Genomic DNA, 25521 nt, shown 5'->3' with positions numbered 1-25521 from the left:
TTTTAAAAAAAAAAATCACCATTATAATAAATGCTTTTTAATATGATAATCTGGCACTTAACTGATGTAGGACAAACAAAATTCACAAAAGTTTTTAAAAATACTAAGTTTAAATAATCCCCAAATAAATGTTAGCCCAGCTGCATAAAGCTAAATTTAGGGCACCCAAGCACCTCCCCCATAAGGCCCCCTTACCCTGTCAATTGCGAAATAAACAGATCATACAGATCTCCAGTCCCTCTGCAATGCAGGGGCTTCTTGGGCAGAATCTGCATCTATGGAGTAAGAGAAAAAAAGGAAGCTGGCAGAGGAAGCTGCCACAGGATCTCTTTCTCTAACTGTTACCAGTTTGCTAAATAACTGCCTGACTGAATAGGGGCTCTTCAATTAGTTAAGACTGATTGTCAATTGAAAGAAATGAATTAATTATTCTAACCTCAACTACTACCTACATAAAAAAATACATTAAGATAATCAAAGTGTCTGTGAGTAATTATAATATGATTGGGAAGCAGTTATACAGAGTATAAAGAACAAGGAGAAACCAGAAGAAATGGGTTCAAGTGCCATCCCCACCACATACAAATGTTCAGAGCATAGGTAAGTTCCCGAATTGTAAATATATTTCCGTATCTGTAAAATGATCATAATTACAATACTTACTTCATAAAATTGTTATGAAGTGAAGAACACTATAGGAAAGGTACTTCGTCACAAGAGTTGGCTCACTCTGAATAAACAACACATGTCTACTCTCCACAAGAGCCATTAATCCCTTCAATTAACCTCAGTTTGAGCTTGCAAATCTATCTATAAGGAGGTATAAAACTCTGTCCTCTGTAGAAACCTAGGACTTGAATCGAGGCTCATTTATCCACCCCTCTGTCATCTCTCTTTTAAAAAATTACTTGTTCTCTATCTCCACAGACAAATACTCATGAATTAGAGAAAAGAGCATTTAGCTTTGAAATGTAATACTACTGGGATTTAAAATCCAAGTTCTGAAGTTGAACTTCCAGTGAAGGAATACAAAATCTCACCCCCAAAAAGCAATTATAAAACTAGATAAAAGCGTCAAAAACAACCATCTTTGTGCTATGGAAATCAACTAAAGGCAAAAACAATCAAGCAAACAAACAAAAACAATGAGAAGAGCATGTTCATGAAAAACTACAGAACTTCTTGGTAACAACAATGGAAACCTGGCATCTTACCAGGAGCTGCCTCCATCCCCTACCCTAGCTCCACTGAGGTATAAGTTCCATCAAGGAACCAGCACCTTCACTGCAAAAAGGGGATGACTTTGACTTGGAGCAGAGTGGAAAACCCACACTCAGTAGGAAACAGAAAAGCCTGCAGATTTCTTAGTCCGAGATTGCTGTTGTTGGGGTGAGCCAGAAACCTGAGGACTAGCTAGAAATTTAATAGACAGATCCTAGAAATGGCAAAGCCATAGAGAGACTTGATAAATTTTCCACATATCCTGAAGAGAGACCTATGCCCTCCACACAACACTGGCTGACTAGGAGGCTGCACGCATGTACAGGAGACTCCCATAACGTCCTAAGCTCCACACAGAACCCAGGCTAACTGAGAGACTGGCAGCGTATGCACGGGGGAAGCTGGAAACCTGAGAGACCTAGCTCTCCACACACGCCTGGCTAACAGAAAATCTGGGTACATGCACAGGGTCTTAGGCCTAAGACAACATAATAAAAAGTAAAAAAGACAAACATGAAAACAGACTATACTTAGCTGATTCTTTCTTTTAATTAGAAATGGGGTCTCACTATGCTGCCCAGGCTAGCTTCAAACTCTGAGCCCAAATAATCCTCCCTTCACAGCCTCCATACAATCTCCTAGCAGAGGGGACAGTCTTTCTGGCTCAAGGTGTTTAGGTACAGCCTTCAACCAATAATTAGCTAAGCACTAAATTAAGGAATTGCAGGTGGGAACCCTACAAAGCCAAGCTTAAAATTAAAAATTAAAAAGTTTTAAAAGCTGGGGACACACATAAGTGACCACACATAGTGGGAGAGACAGATTCTGAGGTTGAAGTCCATGAAAGTTCCTAATAAATAAATAAAAACAACCTGCAAGGGAAAAAAATGAATAAAAACCGAATCCAAAGTTACTATAACATACTACACAAAATGTCCAGTTCCAAAAGAAATTATAAGTCATGCAAAGAAACAGCAAACTATGACCCATATTCGGGGGGAAAAATAAGCAGCCAGCAGAAGTTGTATCTGAGTAAGAGCAGATATTGGATTTAGCAGACAAAAACTTCAAAAGAGTTATTATAAATCTATTCGAAGAATTACAGGAAGCCATGCTCAAAGTTATGATGACATAACTAAATAGGGAATATCAACAAAGAAATAAATGCAAACTATTAAAAAGAACCAAGTGGAAATTTTAGAGTTGAACAGTAACCAAAATAAAAAATTCAAATGAGTTCACCAGATGGTCTGAAGAGCAGATTTGATATTATATAGGAAACAGTCTGTGAAATTACAGATAAAGAAATTAACCAATCAGAACAGAGAAAAAGAACAGAGCATTGGAGACTTGTAAACAACATCAAGCATACCAGCATGTATATAATGGGAGCTCCAGAAAGGGAACAGTAAAAATATTACAAGAAATAACTGCTGAAAACGTTCCAAATTTCATGAAAAAACATTAACCTACAGATCTAAGAAATTCGACAAATCCAAAGTATGATAAGCACAAACAGATCCTCACCCAGATACTTCATAATCAAACAGCTGAAAACAAAACACAAGAAAAAAATCATTTTTTTTTTTTTTGAGACGGAGTCTTGCTGTCGCCCAGGCTGGAGTGCAGTGGCGCGATCTCGGCTCACTGCAGGCTCCGCCCCCCGGGGTTCACGCCATTCTCCTGCCTCAGCCTCCCGAGTAGCTGGACTACAGGCGCCCGCCACCTCGCCCGGCTAATTTTTTGTATTTTTGGTAGAGACGGGGTTTCACCGTGTTAGCCAGGATGGTCTCGATCTCCTGACCTCGTGATCTGCCCGCCTCGGCCTCCCAAAGTGCTGGGATTACAGGCCTGAGCCACCGCGCCCGGCAAGAAAAAAATCTTGAAAGCAGCCAGAAGAAAATAACTTCTAACATATAGGAGAGTTTTTAACAAATGGTACTAGGACAACTGCATATCCATACACCAAAATAAAAATAAAAATAATAATGAACTTGTCTCTTTGCCTCACACCATATGCAAAACTTAATTAAAATTGGTTCCTAGAACTGTTAAGAGCTAAAACTGTAACACTTCTAGAACAGGGGTTAGCAAACATTTTTGAAAGGGGTCATTAAGTATTTCAAGTTTTCTGGGCAATACAGTATAGCAACTACTCAACAGTTCAGGTAGACAGAAAGCAGGCATAGACAATATGTAAATACAGAAGTATGGCTATGTTTAAATAAAACTTTATTTACAAAAGTAGACTGTGGGCCAGATGGGGTTCACAGGCTATAATTTGCTGACTCTTGTTCAAGAAGAAAACAAAGGAAAAAATTTCTGTGACCTTGGAGGAGGCAAAGTTTTCTTAAATTTGATACCAGAAACAGAATCTATACAAGAAAAAAAGTTGATAACTGAATTTAACAAAATGAAAAACTTCTGCTCTTCATTAAGAAAATGAAAACTCAAGTCATACAACAGGAGATGATATTTGCAAATCATATATCTAATAAGGAATTTGTCTCCATAAATACTCTTATAACTCAATAAAACAATAAAACAATTTTTATTTTGCCCAAAATAAAAATTGGACAAAAATGTATGAATAGATATTTCACAAAAGAAGATACACAAATGGATAATCAGCACATAAAGTTGCTCAACAGTTTGTAGTTCTCCTTGAAGATGTCCTTCACATTCCTTGTAAGTTGGATTCCTAAGTATTTTATTCTCTTTGTAGCAATTGTGAATGGGAGTTCACTCATGATTTGGCTGTTTGTCTACTATTGGTGTATAGGAATGCTTGTGATTTTTGCACACTGATTTTGTATCCTGAGACTTCACTGAAGTTGCTTATCAGCTTAAGGAGATTTTAGGCAGAGACGATGGGATTTTCTAAATATACAATCATGTCATCTGCAAACAGAGACAATTTGACTTCCTCTCTTCCTATTTGAATACATTTTATTTCTTTCTGTTGCTTTATTGCACTGGACAGAATTTCTAATACTATGTTGAATAGGAGTGGTGAAAGAAGGCACACTTGTGCTGGTTTTCAAAGGGAATGTTTCCAGCTTTTGCCCATGCAGTATGATACTGGCTGTGGGTTTGTCATAAATAGCTCATTATTATGAGATACATTCCATCAATACCTAGTTTATTGAGAGATTTTAGCATGAAGTGGTGTTGAATTTTATCGAAGGCCTTTTCTGTATCTATTGAGACAATCATGTGGTTTTTGTCATTGGTTCCATTTATGTGATGGATTACATTTATCGATTTGCATATGTTGAACCAGCCTTGCATTCCAGGGATGAAGCCGACTTGATCTTGATGGATAAGCGTTTTGATGTGCTGCTGGATTTGGTTTGCCAGTATTTTATTGCAGATTTTTGCACTGATGTTCATCAGGGATATTGGCCTGAAATTTTCCTTTTTTGTGTCTCTGCCAGGTTTTAGTATCAGGATGATGCTGGCCTCATAAAATGAGTTAGGGAGGAACCCCTCTTTTTCCATTATTTGGAAAAGTTTCAGAAGGAATGGTACCAGCTCCTCTTTGTACCTCTGGTAGAATTCAGCTGTGAATCCATCTGGTCCTGGGCTTTTTGGTTGGTAGGCTATTAATTACTCCCTCAATTTCACAACTTGTTGTTGGTCTTTTCAGGGATTCGACTTCTTCCTGGTTTAGTCTTGGGAGGGTGTATGTGTCCAGGAATTTATCCATTTCTTCTAAATTTTCTAGTTTATTTGCGTAGAGGTATTTATAGTATTCCCTGTGACAGTTTGTATTTCTGTGGGATCAGTGGTGATATCCCCTTTATCATTTTTTATTGTGTCTCTTTGATTCTTCTCTCTTTTCTTCTTTATTAGTCTGGCTAGAGGTCTATCTATTTTGTTAATCTTTTGAAAAAAACAGCTCCTGGATTCACTGATTTTTTTGAAGGGTTTTTCGTGTCTCTGTCTCCTTCAGTTCTACTCTGATCTTAGTTATTTCCTGTCTTCTGCTAGCTTTTGAATTTGTTTCCTCTTGCTTCTCTAGTTCTTTTCATTGTGAGGTTAGGGTGTCGATTTTAGATCTTTCCCTCTTTCTCCTGTGGGCATTTAGTACTATAAATGTCCCTCTAAACACTGCTTTAGCTGTGTCCCAGAGATTCTGGTACATTGTGACTTTGTTCTCATTGGTTTCAAAGAACTTCTTTATTTCTGCCTTAATTTCGTTATTTACCCAGTAGTCATTCAGGAGTGGGTTGTTCAGTTTCCATGTAGTTGTGCGGTTTTGAGTGAGTTTCTTAATCCTAGGTTCTAATTTGACTGCACTGTGATCTGAGAGACTGTTATGATTTCTGTTGTTTTACAGTTGCTGAGGAGTGTTTTACTTCCAATTATGTGGTCAATTTTAGAATGAGTGCAATGTGGTGCTGAGAAGAATGCATATTCTGTTGACTTAGGGTAGAGAGTTCCCCAGATGTCTACTAGGTCTGCGTGGTCCAGAGCTGAGTTCAAGTCCTGAATATCCTTGTTAATTTTCTCTCTCACTGATCTATCTAATATTGATAGTGGGGCGGTAAGTCTCCGGCTATTGTTGCATGGGAGTTAAAGTCTCTTTGTAGGTCTCTAAGAACTTGCTTTATGAATCTGGGTGCTCCTGTATTGGGTACATATATATTTAGGATAGTTAACTCTTCTTGTTGCATTGATCCCTTTACCATTATGTAATGGCCTTCTTTGTCTTTTTTGATATTTGTTGGTTTAAAGTCTGTTTTATCAGAGACAAGGGAATAAGAGAGGACACAAACAAATGGAAAAACATTCCATGCTTATGGATAGGAAGAATCGATATTGTGAAAATAGCCTACCGCCCAAAGTAAGTTATAGATTCAATGCTATTCCCATCAAGCTACCATTGACTTTCTTCACAGAATTAGAAAAAACTACTTTAAATTTCATATGGAACCATAAAAGAGCCCGTATAGCCAAGACAATCCTAAGTAAAAAGAACAAAGCTGGAAGCATCACACTACCTGATTTCAAACTATACTGCAAGGCTACAGTAACCAACACAGCATGGTACTGGTACCAAAACAGATATATAGACCAATGGAACAGAACAGAGCCCTCAGAAATAATGCCACACATCTACAACCATCTGATCTTTGAAAAACCTGACAAAAACAAGCAATGGGGAAAGGATTCCCTACTTAATAAATGGTGTTGGGAAAACTGGCTAGCTATATGCAGAAAACTGAAACTGGACCCCTTCCTTACACCTTATACAAAAATTAACTCAAATGGATTAAAAACTTAAATGTAAGACCTAAAACCATAAAAACCCTAGAAGAAAACCTAGGCTATACCATTCAGGACATATGCATGGGCAAAGTCTTCAAGACTAAAACACCAAAACCAATAGCAATAGAAGCCAAAATTGACAAATGAGATCTAATCAAACTAAAGAGCTTCTGCACGGCAAAAGAAACTATCATCAGAGTGAACAGGCAACCTACAGAATGGGAGAAACTTTTGCAATCTATCCATCTGACAAAGGGCTAATATCTAGAATCTACAAAGAACTTAAACAAATTTACAAGAAAAAACAACCCCATCAAAAAGTGGGCTATGAACCCCATCAAAAAGTGGGATATGAACAGACGTGTCTCAAAAGAAGACATTTATGTGGCCAACAAATATATGAAAAAAAGCTCATCATCACTGGTCATTAGAGAAATGGAAATCAAAACCACAATGAGATACCATCTCACACCAGTTAGAATGGCAATCATTAAAAAGTCAGCAAACAACAGATGCTGGAGAGGATGTGGAGAAACACGAAAGCTTTTACACTGTTGATGAGAATGTGAATTAGTTCAACCATTGTGGAAGACAGTGTGGCGATTCCTCAAGGATCTAGAACCAGAAATACCACTTGACCCAGCAATCCCATTACTGGGTATATACCCAAAGGATTATAAATCATTCTATTATAAAGACACATGCACACTTATGTTTATAGTAGCACTGTTCACAACAGCAAAGACTTGGAACGAACCCAAATGTCTATCAATGATAGACTGGATTAAGAAAATGAGACACATATATACCATGGAATACTATGCAGCCATAAAAAAGGATTAGTTCACGTCCTTTGCAGGGACGTGGATGAAGCTGGAAACCATCATTGTCAGCAAACTAACACAGGAACAGAAAACCAAACACTGCATGTTCTCACTCATTAAGTGGGGCTTTAACAATGAGAACATATTGACACAGGGAGGGAAACATCACACACCGGGGCCTGTTGGAGAGTGGGGGACTAGGGGAGGGATAGCATTAGAAGAGATATCTAATGTAGATGATGGGCTGATGGGTGCAGCAAACCACCATGGCACATGTATAACTATGTAACAAACCTGCACGTTCTGCACTGTATCCCAGAATTTGAAGTACAATAATTAAAAAAAAAAAAGTTGCTCAACATCATTAGTCATTAAGGAGATGCAAATTAACAGCACAATGAGATTACACTAAATGTCCATCAGAATGGCTATAATCAAAAATACTGACAATAACAGATATTGGCCAGGATGTAAAGAAACTGCAAGCCTCATGCACTATTCCTAAAATATAAAATGATACAGTCACTTTGGAAAACACTTTGGTAGTTTCTGAAAGAATTAAAACATAGGCTTATCATATGACCCAACAGTTTCCTTTGACATAAAAATGTGTACAAGAATTTTTATGCCATTATTCATAATAGCCAAAAACTGGAAATGGTTCAATAGTTTATCAACTGGTAAATGGATAAAATGTGGTATAGTCATATAATGGAATAAGTATTTGGCAATAAAGAAGAATTAGCTGGGCGTGGTGGCTCATGCCTGTAACCCTAACATTCAGGGAAGCCAAGGTGGGCAGATCACTTTGAGCTCAGGAGTTCGAAACCAACCTGACCAACATGGCGAAACCCTGTCTCTACTAAAAACACAAAAATTAGCTGGGTGTGGTGGCACACGCTCGTCATCCCAGCTACTTGGGAGGCTGAGGCAGGAGAATCGCTTGAACCCGGGAGGTGGAGGTTGCAGTGAGCCAAGATCACACCACTGCACTCCAGCCTGAGTGACAGAGTGAGACTCCGTCTCAAAAAAAAAAAAAAAGAATTAACTACCAAGACATGTGACAACAGGGATGAATCTCAAAAACAGTATGCTAAGTGAAAAACAGACTACATTTTGTACAATTCCATTTATATGAAATTTCCAGAAAATGCAAATCTAGAAACAGAAAGCAAATCAGTAGTTGTCTGAGACTGAGAGTAGGAACAAGGATTGACCTCAAATGAACACCAGGTTTCTTCTTAGGGTGACGAAAATATGTCCTGGCTGGGTGTGGTGGCTCACGCCTGTAATCCCAACACTTTGGGAGGCTGAGGCGGGCAGATTGCCGAGGTCAGGACTTTGGGACCAGTCTGGCCAACATGGTGAAACCATGTCTCTACTAAAAATACAAAAAAATTAGGTGGGTGTGGTGGCGTGCACCTGTAATCCCAGCTACTCGGGAGGCTGAGGCAGGGGAATTGCTTGAACCAGGGAGGTAGAGGCTGCAGTGAGCCAAGATTGCACCACTGCACTCCAGCCTGGGTGACAGAGCAAGACTTCATCTCAAAAAAAAAAAGTTCTAAAACTAGATTGTGAGAATATTTACACAATTCTGTAAATTTACTAAAAAAACATTGAGTTGAGGCCTGGTGCTGTAGCACATGTTTGTAAGTCCCACCTACTCAGGAAGCTGAGGTGGGAGGATACTTTGAGCCCAGGAGTTCAGGAGTTCAAGTTCAGCCTTGACAACATAGCAAGACCCCTAATCTTAAAAAAATTTTTTTAGACCAGGTGTGGTGGCTCACACCTGTAATCCCAGCACTTTGGGAGGCAGAGGAGGGCGGATCACTTAAGGCCAGGAGTTAGAGACCAGCCTGGCCCACATGGTGAAACCCCATCTCTACTAAAAATAGTGATGTGTACCTGTAATCCCAGCTACTCAGGAGGCTGAGGCAGGAGAATCACTTGAACCTGGGAGGTGGAGGTTGCGCTGAGCCGAGATCATGCCACTGCACTCCAGCCTAGGCAACAGAGCAAGACTCTGCCTCAAAAAAAAAAAGTTAAATCATTGAACTCTTACATGAGTGAATTTTAGTGTGTAAATCATACCTGAGTAAAGCTGTTGTAGAAGAAAAAAAGAAAATCCATCCCTGCCACTCACAAGCTGCTACCTACAGCAGATTACTATCCTAAGCCTCAATTTTGCCATCTGAAAAAAACAGAAAAAAACAGAGTTAATAATACCTCACCAGGTTCTTGCTAATTCTTTAGTAACACAGAGGAACCTTTTAGCCCTTCTTTTTTTGTCTTATAGCTTAAACCATGCTGCAGGAAATTTATCAATCCAAGATAAAAGAGCTGAAATCCAAGAACCTCCCCCCACCTTTTTTGTTTATTTGTTTGTTTTGGTTTTTTTTGTTTAGACACAGGATCTTGCTCTGTCACCCAGGCGGGAGTGCATTGGTGCCATCACGGCTCACTGCAGCCTCAAACTCCTGGAGCCCCTCACTTTAAAACAAAAACAGAAACACTGTATTACCAATGCTCTTACTAAAACAGACTATGAAAATTCTAAATTCTAATTCTAACATAAAAAGATGAATTCTAATAAAAATAATACATGCGATAAGAAAACATTATAATTTAATTGAAAGTGGTTTATTAATTTGTGGTATATAAATAATTAAAATCTTAACATTTTAAATTTGTTTAAATATTAACAAATTTATGAAATATACAAATTAAATATTTACATATTTATGAAATATACAAATACTTATTTGCTTCATCTTCCCCTGCCATTAATTTGAACATTTCTCCTCTGTATAACATCGACAAATATGCAAATTTTCCTTCCTATACAAATTCTTCCAGTTTCCTAATGAGTCTAGAAGCAGTCCCACTATCTTAAGATGTGAGGAGAATTAAACCAACGGTAACAACTACAGTTAGCCAGTCAGAAGGGACAGGATCCTTATCCCTAAGGTGCCAAGGTTGTTGTCATAGTAATACCACTGTGATTTATTCTCCTCTCCCCTTTCAGTTTGAAAATACTCACAGAAAAAAATAAGGGGGGTCGGGGGGTACAAAAAGTTATGTGGGTAAATATAAAAAATCTTTAATATATTCTAATCTTCTCAAATGTCTTTTGCTACCTCCTCTTTATGCTTTTCGTGGTCATAGAAACTGAAACTATTCCATTACCACCAACAAAGAATGATTTCCTATTATTCCGGAGCTCATCCATGTTCTATACGTCTTAAAAATGCTCTTGCTGATAGGAGATAAGGTAACACTCAAAGGGAATCAACATACAGAAAAAGAGGAAACTGAGAAACATAAAGAAAAGTTACATTTGTTCTAAAAACCTCAGTAAATGCTCTAAAACCAAAAATAAAAAAATTTAACTGTAAGACATAAGCAGAAATATACAAATAACTGTAAATATAAAAGTCACAGAATAAGAAAACATTTGAAAAATGCCACTGCTCTTGTGACTGTCATTAAACTGGGCAGAGGAAGAGAATCTCTGGCTTCTTTTTATTCTATGTCCAGAGAGAAGCCATTCCATTCCTTAAAGACTACCTATATAAAAGCACATCTACTTTTCTCTATTTCTAACATTTGAAGACCTTCATTGAGGCCACAATCAGAAAGGAAAGTAAAAATCTTAAGATCCAGTGAAACCTAAGCTATAATAAAGGTTAAGATGGCATTTCAGAGAGTCAAAAATCCACAATGGCAATATGGTAGCCTGTAACTGGGAAAGAGGCATAGGAGCTTTACATGAGAGTTAACATAGCAGGCCTGATGCTACAATCTTTAGAAGGGCCTGTTTGTAAGACTGGTCCTTGGTTAGCATCTGTGAACTTGGTTTTTAGAATATTACTTATGTTGATAAGGCTGTTTTACCCACTTGGGACACTGGATTCTGCTATACCAGCTTGCTGAGATTGTTTGTAAACAATGTGATTACATACAGTAAACACTTTCCTTCTGAGAGCCTGGAATTTTGGTAGCTGTGGCTAGCTACACAGGCAGAATGCCTACATGACCAGTCTCCAATAAAAATCCTGGATTTTGAATGTTAAAGCAGCCTTCCTTGGGCAGAAATACTATGTACTTTCTATGCAGCCCACCTCTACAGAAGGAAGAACAGTAGACGCCTGCAACTGGATTCTAAAGCATGCAACCTAGATCCCTCACGTGTGCAGTTCACAATAGGGTTCACACTCCTATGACAACCTAATGCTGCCGCTGATCTCACAGGAGGCAGAACTCAGGTGGTAATGCACGCTGGCCCACCGTTCACGTCCTGTTGCACAGTCCAGTTCCTAACAGGCCACGGACCAATTGTGGACCCCTGCTCTAGAGAATCGCCAAATGTGAGGGTGGTTATGAAAGTTTCAAACAGGTGTTAAAGGCAAAGTGATATAAAAGAATCGTAACTGCAGTTTTAAAGAGTCCTATAAGGAAGAACTCTCATCTTTTTCTCTTGATCAAATTCACTTTCAGACCAAAGAGACATGCATATAGAATTTAAGCAGAATACTGTGATTCATGTAAGAAAAAATAAACTACAGAGATCCAGAAAACAGGCTGGGCGCAGTGGCTCATGCCTGTAATCCCAGCACTTTGGGAGGCCAAGGTGGGCAGATTTCTTGAGCCCAGGAGTTCAAGAAAAGCCTGGGCAACATGGCGAAAGCCCATCTCTACAAAAAATACAAAAATTGGCGAGGGGTGGGGGTGCACACCTGCAGTCCCAGCTATTTGGGAGGCTGAGGTGGGAGGATCACTTGAGCCTGGGAGGTAGAGGCTGTGGTGAGCTGTGAGCATGCCACTGGACTCCAGCCTGGGTAACAGAGTGAAATCCTGTCTCCAAAAAAGAAAAAAAAAAGATCCAGAAAACATCAGAGGCAAAGAACTGGGGAAAGAGGTAGAGGATAGGGGAAGAAGAAGGGTAAGCTAGCTGTCAATGACTTAACTAAAATTAACATTTAAGTCATTATAAACCTTTACTGTTTGATCAGTTAAATTAATGCAATGAGATTCCCAAAATTAATTTTTAAATCTTTCCAAATTTCCATTTAAATAGGCATGATGATAAGAAAGTTTTTCTAAGAAAGGGCATACTTCAGGTACTAGAGAGCCATTCTAAAGTCTATTTTTAAAACTCAACCATTTGAAGCTACTATGAAGCAACACAATTTTATAAACTGGCCTAGTTTGCTGTCAGAATCATAGAGAAATTCCTGTATGTTTTTAAAAACAAGTCAACATTTCCATACCCTACATTCTCTTAAACTTACACTCATTTCTGGCTTTACCATTTCTGATAATGGTAATATTATGAGGCCTTGAACTTCATATTCTCTTCAATTCATCTTAACTGTCACATAGGAACATTTCTATCTGCATAGAATTCTGTGATTCTAACCCTTAAACATGATTCTAACCCTCATGATTCTAACCCTTAAACATCTCCCACATCTGTTCGGTTTTGTTACCCCACCTGTCACTGCCTTGGTTCAAAGCCCCCATGATTTTTTTACTATACTATTTCTATTTATTTCTTCCAACTCAAATCCATCCTTCATATTGCCATCACACCATCAAGGAGAGCTATTCTTTTTTCTTTTTTGAGACGGAGTCTCACTCACACTGTCGCCCAGGCTGGAGTGCAATGGCGCGATCTCGGGCACTGCAACCTCTGCCTCCTGGGTTCACACGATTCTCCTGCCTCAGCCTCCTGAGTAGCTGGGATACAGGCACATACCCACATCCAGCTAATTTTTTTGTATCTTTAGTAGAGATGGGGTTTTACTATGTTGGCCAGACTTGTCTTGAACTCCTGACCTCGTGATCCGCCCGCCTCAGCCTCCCAAAGTGCTGGGATTACCGGCGTGAGCCACCGCACCCGGCCAAGGAGTGCTATTCTTTTTTTTTTTTTTTTTTGAGATAGAGTCTCTCCCTGTCACCCAGGCTGGAGTGCAATGGCACAATCTTGGCTCACTGCAACCTCCGCCTCCCAAGTTCAAGCGATTCTCCTTTCTCAACCTCCCAAGTAGCTTGGATTACAGGCACACGCCACCAAGCTTGGCTAAATTTCTGTATCTTTAGTAGAGATGGGGTTTCACCATGTTGGCCAGGATGGTCTTGAACTCCTGACCTCGTGATCGGCCCGCCTTGGCCTCCCAAAGTGCTGGGATTACAGGTGTAAGCCACCACGCCCGGCCTAGGAGTGCTATTCTTCTTCAGTCCCAATCATCGCTCCTTCCTTTGCTAAGAGCTTTTATTAGCTCTGTACCAGTCACAGAATAAAATACAAGTATTTTACAAAGACATTCAATTCCCTCCGTAATCTGGTTCGAATCTATTTTCAAATTCTCTAATTCTGCCCCTCTTACACTATATCTCTATAAGTCAGCTACTCAAATGCCTCCAGCCCCAGGTTGGTGTTACGTATGTGTGAAAAGGTAGAGAAGGTGTAAGATAATAGGGAATGGTAGGACCAATATCTAGCTATAAATATCTGTATAAAAAAATTTTTTTCTAACTATGCAACCCAGACAAAAAACATCCACAAACAGATCTCAGTTACTAGCCAAGCCTTTTACAACTCCTGCAAGTTAAGCCAAACAGTTTCCTGCTATTAAAAATAAGCCCTGGGCTTTCCTACTACTAAATACTTTGTATGTACATAACTCCCTTTCTCATTAAAACCTTATGCCTAATCCCATGAAAATTGTAGGCACCTTCAAAATCCATTCAAATGCCACCCCCTTAATGAAGCCTTTTCTGTGCTTCCCTAACTCAACTATTACTTTCCTCCCAAATCCCTACTCTCTGCTCCTGTAACTCTTTAATTATACTTAGTACACTTTGAATTATATTATAATCATTTATATTCATTTCTTATCTCTTCTACCAGGCTACAAGATGAGAAAACAAATAGGGTGTTTCCTTATTTTTGTATTCTCCATCCTTAAACATAGAGTAGTACAATTAGGTACATCTATTATATTTGAAAAATTCAGTTTAACCAAAATTTAAAAAATCTTAAAATGTTGACGGTAAATGTTATCTTAAAAACAACCCAATTTTTATAAAACATAACTAGTAAGTCCAGGCACAGTGGCTCACACCTGTAATCCCAGCATTTTAGGAGGCTGAGGCAGGCAGATTGCTTGAGCCCAGGAGTTCAAGACCAGCCTGGGCAACATGGCGAAACCCCCTCTACAAAAAATACAAAAATTAGCCAGGTGTGGTGTTGTGCACCTGTGTTCCCAGCTATTTGGGATGCTGAGGTAGGAAGATCACTTGAGCACAGGAGGTGGAGGTTGTGGTGAGCTGAGATCACACCACTGCACTCCAGCATGAGCAAGACCGTGTCTTTAAAAAACACACACACACATACACACACACACACATAGACACAACTAGTACAACTAGCAAACAGAAAGATGAAAAATTACCATTTGGGAGCCAAAATGAGTTTCATTAACCTATTTATTTACTCCCACATATAAAATGCATTATTCTTAATCTGTGGTAAAGAGACATCAGAAAAGAGTCTCTTATTCTGTGTATTCTTCAGAAGGAGGTAAAGTTAAGTGGTAAAAAAAATTCTTTTTACAACCACCACAAAATAGCAAATTTAAATAGTAAAATTAGAGCTATAAACTGGTATAATTTCTTTACATGGTACTTGGGTCATTCAATAATTTAGAGGAGTTTTCTTTAAAAAAAAAATGAAAGAAGCTCAGATTTGTAAATGTCTACCTTTTTTTCCTAAACATTCTTGACCCTTGACCCTCTCTTCCTAACTCCAGTCCTACCCACACACAGTGCTTAAAGTGACTGTCTACAGAATTCACTGAATCTTCCTTAAGAATGAAAACAGGTAGTGATATAAACAGGTGCTAGTTAAGATTTCAGGAAACTTCAGACTTCCTCCCATATGGTGAGAGTAAAAAAAAAACAATGAAAGAGATTTTCAGTTTCTAATCTAACATGTAAAGATTTTAGAAGGTATTACTCTTATCCTAACAGGAAAAAAAAAGGTGAACTAAAACCAATAACTCTTATCAGATCTATCTGAGAATTGAGGTGACAGAGCAAACCAATGCCCCAAAAACTGGAAGTATGGACAGAATCAGAGAATCTTAAACCACCCTTGGAGCTAATAGGAATACTTAAAGGGTAATGAACTAATTGCTGGAGACTAAATGTGGAGTACCCTGAGAGATACAAACTCCTGAGAGCCAAGGGATCAAGCTGTAGAAGGCTTTATGAAAGTTTTACTTCCAAGGGCCCCAACAAATACCTGCTTCACTGAGTATTCTGTTCTCTTTACAAAAATGCCTAACTGCAAGAGAAACTATTTTACCAGAGCCTAACAAAATTGGGCCTTACAAGAGTTTAACAGACTTGGAGTAAAAGTAATACCCAAATCCAGCCCCCTCCAGCCTTCTTGTCTGACCTAAAGTGGGGGAAAATCTGAGAAGAACTTGTTAAGTCACAGACCAGTGGCACAGGCTCACCAAAAGAATTACAACTGATCACAGAATTATAGAATGTGTCTCCTCTCCTCATCTTACCACTACATCAACAGGGCACCTGTGTAATAACAGGGGAAAGTAACTGAAAGAAATGCAGGACTCGGACCTCATCTAACAAGTCTCTTAACAAATTGGGTGTAGAAGGAACATACTTCAACATGATAAAGACCACATATGACAAACCCACAGCTAATATCACAATGAACAGGGAAAAACTGAAAGCCTTTCCACTAAGATCTGGAACAAGATAAGGATGCCCACTTTCACCACTCCTATTCAACATAGTACTGGAAGACCTAGCCAGAGCAATTAGTCAAGAGAAGAAATAAAGGACATCCAAATGTAAAGGAAAAAGTCAAATTATCCTTGTTTGCAGATGACATGGCCTTATATTTAGAAAAACCTGAAGTCTCCACCAAAAATCCTAAGATCTGATAAGCAAAATCAGTAAAGTTGCAGGATACAAAATCAACATAGAAAAATCAGTAGCATTTCTATATACAAACAGCAATCAAACTGAAAAAGAAATCAAGAAAGCAATCCCATTTACAATAACTACCAAAAACAAAACAAAATACCTAGGAATAAATTTAACCAAAGAAGTGTAAGAGCTATACCAGGAAAATTTTGAAACACTGATGAAAGGAATTGAAGAGGACATAAAAAACTGGACAGATATCCCATGTTCATGGATTGGAAGAATTAATATTGTTTAAATGTCCATACTACCCAACACAATTTAAATATTTAATGAAACCCCTATCAAAATACCAGTGACATTCTTCAAAGAAATTTTTTTAAAATCCTAAAATTTATAAAAGGTATAACACATATAAAATGGGAATAGCAGGAGAGAAAGAAATACAGTTATTACTGAGAAGTTTCCAAAATTAATAACAGACACCAAACCACAAATCCAGGAAGCTCAGAGAACTCCAAGAAGGATAAATACCAAGAAATTAACACTTAGGTATATTATATTAAAACTGCAAAAAACCAAAGACAAACAAAAGATCTTGAAAGAAACCAGAGGACAAAAACACTTTACTGATAGAGAAACATGGATAAAAATGATAAGAAACATAAAAATGATAAGAATTATGTAAGATTTCTCTTCAGAAACCATGCAAGAAGTGATAAAATAAAGTGCTGATAGCGAAAGAAAAACCCACTAATTCAGAATTCTATATCCAGGAAAAATTTCTTTCAAAATTAAGGAAGAAATAAAGCTTTTGTTAGTCTAACAAAAATTGAGGGAGTTTGTCAATTTAGACATTAGATCTGCCTTGCAAGAAATGTTAAACGAAGTCCTTTAGAGAAGAATAAGGATATAGGTCAGAAAACTGTATCCACATAAAGCAAGCAAGCAAGTACATTAGAGAAAGAACAAATGGGGGTAAAATAAAATATTTTATTTCATTTTTTTCTTGTTCTTAATCTAACAAATAATTTGTTCAAATTAATAAAGCAGCAATGTCTTTAGTGATTATAGCTTATGGATAAGTGAAAGAAATGACAGTAATGTCATAAGGGACAGGAGGGAGAAATTAGGAAGACCCTCAGATGATGCTTCTACTACCCATGAACCAGTATAGTGTTATTTGAAAGTTGTTAGCCGGGTGCAATGGGTCCTACCTGTAATCCTGTACTTTGGGAGGACAAGACAGGAGGATCACTTGAGCCCATGAGTTCAAGACCAGCCTGGGCAGGATAGTGAGACCCTGTCTCTACAAAAAATTTAAAAATTAGCCAGGCATGGTGGTGCATGTCTGTAGTCCCAGCTATTCGAGAGGCTGAGGTGGGAGGATCCCTTCAGCCCAGGAGGTGGAAGTGGCAGTAAGCCAAGATTGTGCACCCCTGCACTCCAGCCTAAATAAGAGTAAGAGCCTGTCTCAAAAAAATAAAAAATAAAGAAAGTTGTAAATTAGTTGTAAATGTATGCTGCAAACTCCATGGCAAAAACTAAAAGACAGTAATAAAAACAATATAAACATATATATGTATAAATGATATGTTGAGAGGAAAAAATTATAGTCATATAAAATGCACAATTAAAACCAGAGAAGGTAGGAAAAAAGTGGAAGACAAAAAAAAGGGGGGGAGAAGAAAGGCAATGATTAGAAAAGGATAATAAGTAAGGTACATATTAATTAAATATAGCAACAATCCTTCAGGAGGTGGAATGGACAAGCAAACTATGGTATATCCACAAAATGAAACATAAAATGAAATACTATTCAGTGATAAAGTGAAGTTACGAAGCTCTAAAAAGACATGGAGGAGTCTTGAAGGTATATTGTTAAATGAAAGCCAATTTGAAAGGCTATATACTGCATGATTCCCAACTGTAGTACATTCAAGAAAAGGCAAATCTATTAAGACAGTAAACTGATCAGTGGTTACTAGGCGCTCAGGGAGAGGGGAGAAGAAGGCAATGAATAGGTGAAGCACTGATTTTTAGGGCACTGAAACCATTCTGTATAGTATTATAACAACAGAGACATAATAGGCATTTGGTAAAAACCATAAGACTATCCAACACAAAGAGTGAATCCTAATTAAACTATGCACTTTAGTTAATATAATAATGTATCGATATTAGTTCATCAGTTGTAACAAATGTACCATACTAATTCAAGATGTTAAGAATAAGAAAAACTGCTTAGGTAGGAGTAGTATTTAATGCCATATAAAAGCATCTAATGTAGCATTCTCACTTAGGGAACTCAAAAATATCATCAATATGGATAAACATAACAGATGAACATAACTAGACCTTCCAGGCTGAAGTAATCCTCCCACCTCAGCCTCCCAAGTAGCTGGGACCACAGGTGTGCGCCACCTCATCCCGTTATTTTTTTTTACTTTTTGGAGAAAGGGGACTCACTTTGTTGCCCAGGCTGGTCTCGAACTCCTGGGTTCAAGAAATCCTCCTGCCTTAGCCTCCCAAAGTGCTGGGATTACAGGCCTCATGAGCAACCACGCCCAGCCTAATGCTGTTAATTTTGGAAGATACTAATTTTTTCTAGATGATTTCTATATATCCTAACTGAATCTTAATTGAACCTCCCTCAAGAGCAATTATAAAAAGCAATTATAGGCTGGGAGCGGTGGGTCACACCTATAATCCTAGCACTTTGGGAGGCCGAGGGTGGGTGGATCACTTGAGGTCAGGAGTTCAATACCAGCCTGGCTGACAGGGTGAAACCCTGTCTCTACTAAAAATACAAAAAAATTAGCTGGCGTGGTGGTGGGCGCCTGTAATCTCAGCTACTTGGGAGGCTGAGGCAGAAGAATCGCTTGAACCTGGGAGGTGGGGGTTGCAGCAGGCCAAGGTTGTGCTGTGCCACTGCACTCTAGCCTGGGCGACAGAGCAAGACTCTGCCTCAAGAAAAAAAAGTATTACAAAACTTAGCTGGGCATGGTGGCATGTGCCTGTAATCCCAGCCACTCAGGAGGCTGAGGCAGGAGAATCGCCTGAACCCAGGAGGTGGAGGTTGCAGCGAGCTGAGATCATGCCATTGCACTCCAGCCTGGAGGACAAGAATGAAACTCCGTCTCAAAAAAAAAAAAAAAGCAATTATAATAGTAAAATTTATTATGCATTTCAATATTAAAGATAATATATGGTGACATACAAAAGAAAGTAATCATAAGAAAAAAATGTTTTAATATATGCAAAAAAAACAGAACAAAGTGCATAAGATATGATCTCGTTTATATATTTTAACTCAAACATAAACATGTGTATGTATAAATTTTACATATATACACAAACTTACATATGCAAAAATATGTTAGTGTATACATAAAAACCTTTACTGGTAGTAAACACTGGCTGAGTAGAACCAGAATCTTCCACCATTCATTTTGTACTTCTTGATTCTATTTACGTTTTCCAACCATGCACGTATATTTTTTATGTCAGTAGAGTTAACTGAGCAATGAGATTGTAAGTCATTTTATGTTTTCTCCTTTAGACTACTATTTTTTAAAAAGCTCTAATGAATACAATTTTTTTTTTTTTTTATGAATACAATTTTTAAATCTATTAAAAACATACGGCCAGGCATGGTGGCTCATGCCTCTAATCCCAGCACTTTGGGAGGCCAAGGCGGGCGGATCACGAGGTCAAGAGATGGAGACCATCCTGGCCAACACGGTCTACTAAAAATACAAAAATTAGCTGGGCATGGTGGCAGGTGCCTGGAATCCCAACTACTTGGGAGGCTGAGGCAGGAGAATCACTTGAACCCAGGAGGCAGAGGAGGCAGTGAGCCATGATCGCGCCACTGCATTCCAGCCTGGTGACAGAGTGAGACTGTCTCAAAAAAAAAAGCAGAAATTTAAATAATATCTTAGACATCTATTTTTAAAAAAAATACAAAATGTGGTTTATAATAGTGAAAAATGGGGGGAAGCTTAAAAGCTAAATGGTCAAGAATTGATTAAAGCATTACAAGGATCTTTACTAGAAAGTCTCATGTATAGCCTATAAACTGGAGTAAAAAAATGACAGGGAAATACGTTCATGACAAGAAAAGCAGTTTAAAAAAGAGTATTTGTAGCCAAAGATGATTAAGAGGTTTTTATTTTTTGAAAATTAAAAAAAAATGTAATTTTTTTTTAAAAAAAAGAACATTTGATCCAGTTTTTGTAAAAATAATTAAAGTATTGAAAATGGCAAGACAGTTATTAATTCATTCAACAATCAATTACTGAAATCTTTTTGTGTACCCGGTACTGTGCTATGCATAGCAGATACGGTAAAGACTAGCTGCTCCAGGCAGAAAACAATATGGAACTACCATGGAAGGGACACAGACTTATATACAAATAATCCCTCAACTATTTAACCACAGTTTCTACAAATCCAATCACCAAAAATTCTTCCCACCTCTCAACGCTCAATGTCACTCCTCCCATCAAAAACAGCGTCCGTAGTTCCCTCTCCTTGAATTTAGCCTTATGATGCGGTTTGACCAGTAGAATGAGGCATAAGTGATGCTGTGCCAGTTCTAGACTTCGATATTAAGAGGGCTGGAAATTTCTACTTTTGCTCCATTGCTATCCTGCTAGAGAGGATTCACCACGTGAAAAGAGAAGTCCTGAAGCGTGAGTGTCAACAGGCAGAGATAGATGAGAACCAAGATGAAAACTGATGTGCCTCAAGAAGACAACCAGCACCACGGCCCAAGAGAGGAAGCTAGGGCATCTTGGAGTCTTTAGCCTAAGTCAAACTGCCTCAACTGGCAGCAGATGAAACAGAGACAAATTATCTCCACTGACCCTACCAAATTTCCAAACTATAGAATCGTAAGTGAAAAAAATACACATTTGTGGGACCTAAAAATCAAAACAATTGAATTCACAGATGTGGAGAGTAGAACAATGATTACCAGAGGCTGGGAAGAATAGTGGAGGGCTAGAGGGTAGGTGGGGATGGTTAATGGATACAAAACAAAATGAGTAAGAACTAGTATTTGGTAGCACAACAGGGTGACTATAGTCAATAACTCAACTGTACATTTTTAAGTAACTAAAAGAATATAATTGGATTGTCTGGAACACTAAGGATAAATGCTTGAAGTGATTAATATCCCATTCTCCATGATGTGATTATTTTACACTGCATGACCGTATCAAAACTTCTCATGTACCTCATCTATACACCATGTACCCACAAAAATTAAAAAATTTGTTTTTAATTTTTTTAAAAAAAGAAAAAAGTGCATACATTGAAGTGATTTGTTATGCTGCAATAGGTAACTAAGACATTACTTGGGAGGCTGAAGCAAGAAGCTCACTTGAGACCAGGAGGTCAAGATCAGCCTGAGGAATAAAGTAAGACCCCATCTCTTAAAAAAAAAGTTTTTAAAATTAGCCAGATATGGTAGTACGTACCTGTAGTGCCACTACTCTGAAAGCTGAGGTAGGAAGACCCCTTGAGCCTAGGAGTTCAAGGCTACAGTGAGTTATAATTGTGCCACTGCACTCCAGCTTGGGTGACAGAATGAGACCCTGTCTCTTTAAAAAAAAAAAAAAAAAAAAAAAAGAGGCCAAGCACAGTGGTTCATGCCTGTAATCCCATTGCTTTGGGAGGTTGAGGTGGGAAGATTGCTTGAGACCAGGAGGCAGAGGCTACAGTGAGCCATGATCATGCCACTGCACTCCAGCCTGGGCAACAGAGCTGAGACTCTTTCCCCCCACACCCCCTCTCCAAAAAAAGAGGAACCACACTCAAGGAGCCTCATTCACATCCTAACTTGATGGAGATCATAAGATAATAGATTTTGAGCCTAGGGTCATAGCAAATAAGACTTCTGAACATCCTGGGAGGGCTGGGTGTATATGACATGTTAAAGAGACATGAATTGTCCACCAGAGGAAGAACTGTAGTAGACTATCAGCAAAGACGGCTGTCAACAGTTTCTCTTATTCCTGTACACACATGCTACTCCTCCCATCAAGAGGAGCAATATATTGCTCTTTTCCTTAAATCTTGGCTGACACAGTGATCTTATTTGCTTCGAAAAACACAATTCACTGGAAATGTGCTATGTAGTTTCCAGCCTAGGACATAATAGGCCCAGAAACTTCTGGTTTTACTCTCTTGATCCAAAAACAGAAGGGGGAAAAAAAAAAAAAGAAGTCTAAAAGTCTAAGCTATTCTTCTAGAGAGTAGCACAAAAAAAAAAAAAAAAGTCCTACTTGAAGAACAAACAGGTCAGCTGGAGAAGAAATGAGGGGTCTCAACAGAGAGCCAGCACTAAGGCCCAAGACACAGGAGTGATGCTATCTGAGATACTGTAGCCCCATTTGAGCCACCTCAGTCAGTATCTTGTGGACCAGAGCAAGGCGTTCTCTGCCCCAATTCCTGGCCCCCAAATTTTAGGCAATAAACAGCTGTGATTTTAAGTCACAGTTTAAATCTAAGTTTTACTAAGTTACTTTTACTTAGTAAAAGATAACTAATATAGGTAATATTAAGTAAGAGTTTTTGTTACTTAATAATAAATAACTGACATAGGTAATGAGTCCAACTAATGCTACAAAGAAAAGACACAAAGTACTATCTAAGGGTCAATATTAGGGATCCTAATGTAATGTGGCAGTAGTTTATTTGACACTATTTAAAAGGGGGAATTATAAATAGGAATTTGGTTTGCTGGTTTTAGGTTTCTATTTTGCTAAATGTTCCACAATATACATGTTTTACTTTTAAAATAACAAGAAAAATGTTATTTTGTTATAACCTCCTTGAGGATATTGTCAGTTTATTGGTCTTATTGTTTTTTGGGTTTGTTTGTTTGTTTGTTTGAGACAGGGTCTCACTCTGTCACCTAGGCTGGAGTGCAGTGCCATAATCTTGGCTCACTGCAGTCTCAACCACCCAGGCTCAAGCAACCATCCCACCTCAGCCTCCCAAGTAGCTGGGACAACAAGCACCCGACACTACACACCGCTAATTTTTCTATTTTTACTAGAGACGGAGTTTTGCCACATTGCCCAGGCTAGTCTTGAACTTCTGGGCTCAAGTCATCTGCCCACCTCAGCCTCCCAAAGTGCTGGAATTACAGACAAGCGCCACTGCACCCAAAGTATTAGTATTTATTAAGTCTAAATTATATTTTCTCATGACAAAATATGCAAACACCTCAGTGAATAAAAATATTCAATTATCTTTTCCGGTTGAAGAAGAGAAAGTTCTGATTACAACAACAATTCAAGAAGTAATATATACGGTTTCACATTTCTGAAGAATTAGGATGTATTAAAAACCCTAAAATTATATTGCTTATAATGTAATATCACACTGATTTTTTGAAAATTCTTCAGATTTATATAATTCCTCATGGTTATCATTGTGAGCAGAAGCAGATAAAAGATTGAGAAAAGTAAATAATACTTTGAATACAGAATTAGAGTGGAAATAATCCAAAAAGACTGCAATAATGAACTAAACAAGAAAAACTAAACAGCAATAATTGAGAAGGCATACATATTTAGGGTTAAAAAGAAATAACCACACAAAAGTCTGAGAACAGAAAATAATCCATCTGAATATTATGAAAAGGCCTTGGGCTTTTGGCTGATCACAAGTACATTAGCCAACAGTAAGCTACATCAACATAAAAAATATAATGTTATCTTAGACTTTATTAGTACATTTAATTAATATTTACTGAGAGCCTACAGAGCATCATGTACTTTACTAAGAAAATATAATGAACAAATCCAGAAGGAATCATCTTACCATACTTAGAACTGCCAAACTAAATATGAAATATTAAGTCCATATATAGGAAATGGTTTTAAAAATTAGAGAAACCTACAAAAGAGAAGACCTCCTAATCCAAATGTTTCACTAAAAGAAGAAAATCCTTGAAATAATTTTTTTATTTTATCAAAATACATTAATAACCACTATGTGCTGGACACGTGCTAGGCGGTGGGGTATACAGTAGAGAACAAAATAGATATTGTCCCTGTCCTCGTTCGGCTCACAGTACAGTGAGTATCCCATCACAGGAAGACCTTTAGCAGGTACCATGTAACAGTCTGTCAAGCATACGATAAAAGAGATTCATGTACCTTGCACAAGGTTGAAATAAATGACCTCCAACATTAAATACAAGCCTAAAATTTTACGATTAATTATAGCATTATACCATAAAAGAATGTAATTATTATTCTGAGATAAAGAAATGTCGAATGAATAAAATACAAGCAAAGCAAGATATATACATACCCACAAACACTCACATACCCATGGGTTTTTTAATACTTCCATCTAATAAAACAATCATGTCAATTCGTATGTTCGGCCTTCATAGGCAAACTATTCAAAACCAACAATCCACCTTAAGACATTCTTGTCTCAATTTTTTATCTCATATCTTAATCTCCTTACCCTGATAATTATTAGGATTTACTAGTTTTAAATTACCAAAGAAATGAATGTCTATGATTTCCTGGGGATTTCTTATATCAATCAATATACCTTTCCATGGCTTTAGCTGTATAAGGCAAATGCATTTCAATACTGTGTTCATCTTCATCTGTCTGCAGAGACATGCGTTCAAACATTCCTGTCTTCCATAGTTCTCCGTAAACTAAAGAGATTTCAAAATACAGTAAAATAAATATATTAATATATATCCTTATCCTGTGAGATTCCACCCAGTAATACAAAACTACATGCTTTTTGGCAAGAGACAGAAACACCATATAATATTCTCATTTTTATTAAAACAAAACAAAACAATAGAAAGAAAGGAAAGGAAGGAGGGAGAGTAAGGAGAAAGAGAAAAAAACAACTAGTTTTTATGTAACAGGTAAAACAGTAATACATGTAAAGACTTACTCATCATTTGCATATGTTACATACTTATATAAAAAATGATAATTTAAATTCTTCATCAGTTCCTTTCATTATTTCTAAAATCACCTTCAGGTCTAGGCTTTTCCTTGACTTTAATCAGTACATGCCAGCAAGAACATAATTAGAATTCCTACTGAAATATGGAAAAACTACTAGTCTATTTAACTCATGAGGTCAAAAGCATAGTTTCTGAGTTTTGTTTTTTAATAAAATGTGTGGTATTACTTCACACCTCAGGTTTCTGCCATACCAAGAAGAGAAAATTCTCACTAAT

At 37.8% G+C, this 25521-nt stretch overlaps 1 protein-coding gene across 3 annotated transcripts in view; it reads right to left on the bottom strand.

Annotated features, from left to right (window-relative positions):
• The window catches only part of MEMO1 (mediator of cell motility 1), a 142758-nt gene that overhangs the window by 25220 nt on the left and 92017 nt on the right, over positions 1 to 25521 (bottom strand). For all 3 annotated transcript variants that reach the window (XM_054473278.2, XM_063648849.1, XM_054473280.2), the window contains one exon: positions 24867 to 24978. In XM_054473278.2, coding sequence (XP_054329253.1) covers positions 24867 to 24978 — 112 coding nt within the window. The remainder of the gene's footprint in view (positions 1 to 24866; positions 24979 to 25521) is intronic.

Source organism: Pongo pygmaeus, chromosome 12 (genome assembly GCF_028885625.2).
Source record: "Pongo pygmaeus isolate AG05252 chromosome 12, NHGRI_mPonPyg2-v2.0_pri, whole genome shotgun sequence".
In the NCBI taxonomy this organism is placed as follows: domain Eukaryota; kingdom Metazoa; phylum Chordata; class Mammalia; order Primates; family Hominidae; genus Pongo; species Pongo pygmaeus.
Note: the sequence above shows the minus strand (reverse complement) of the source record. Positions and strands in the feature narration are given on the sequence as shown.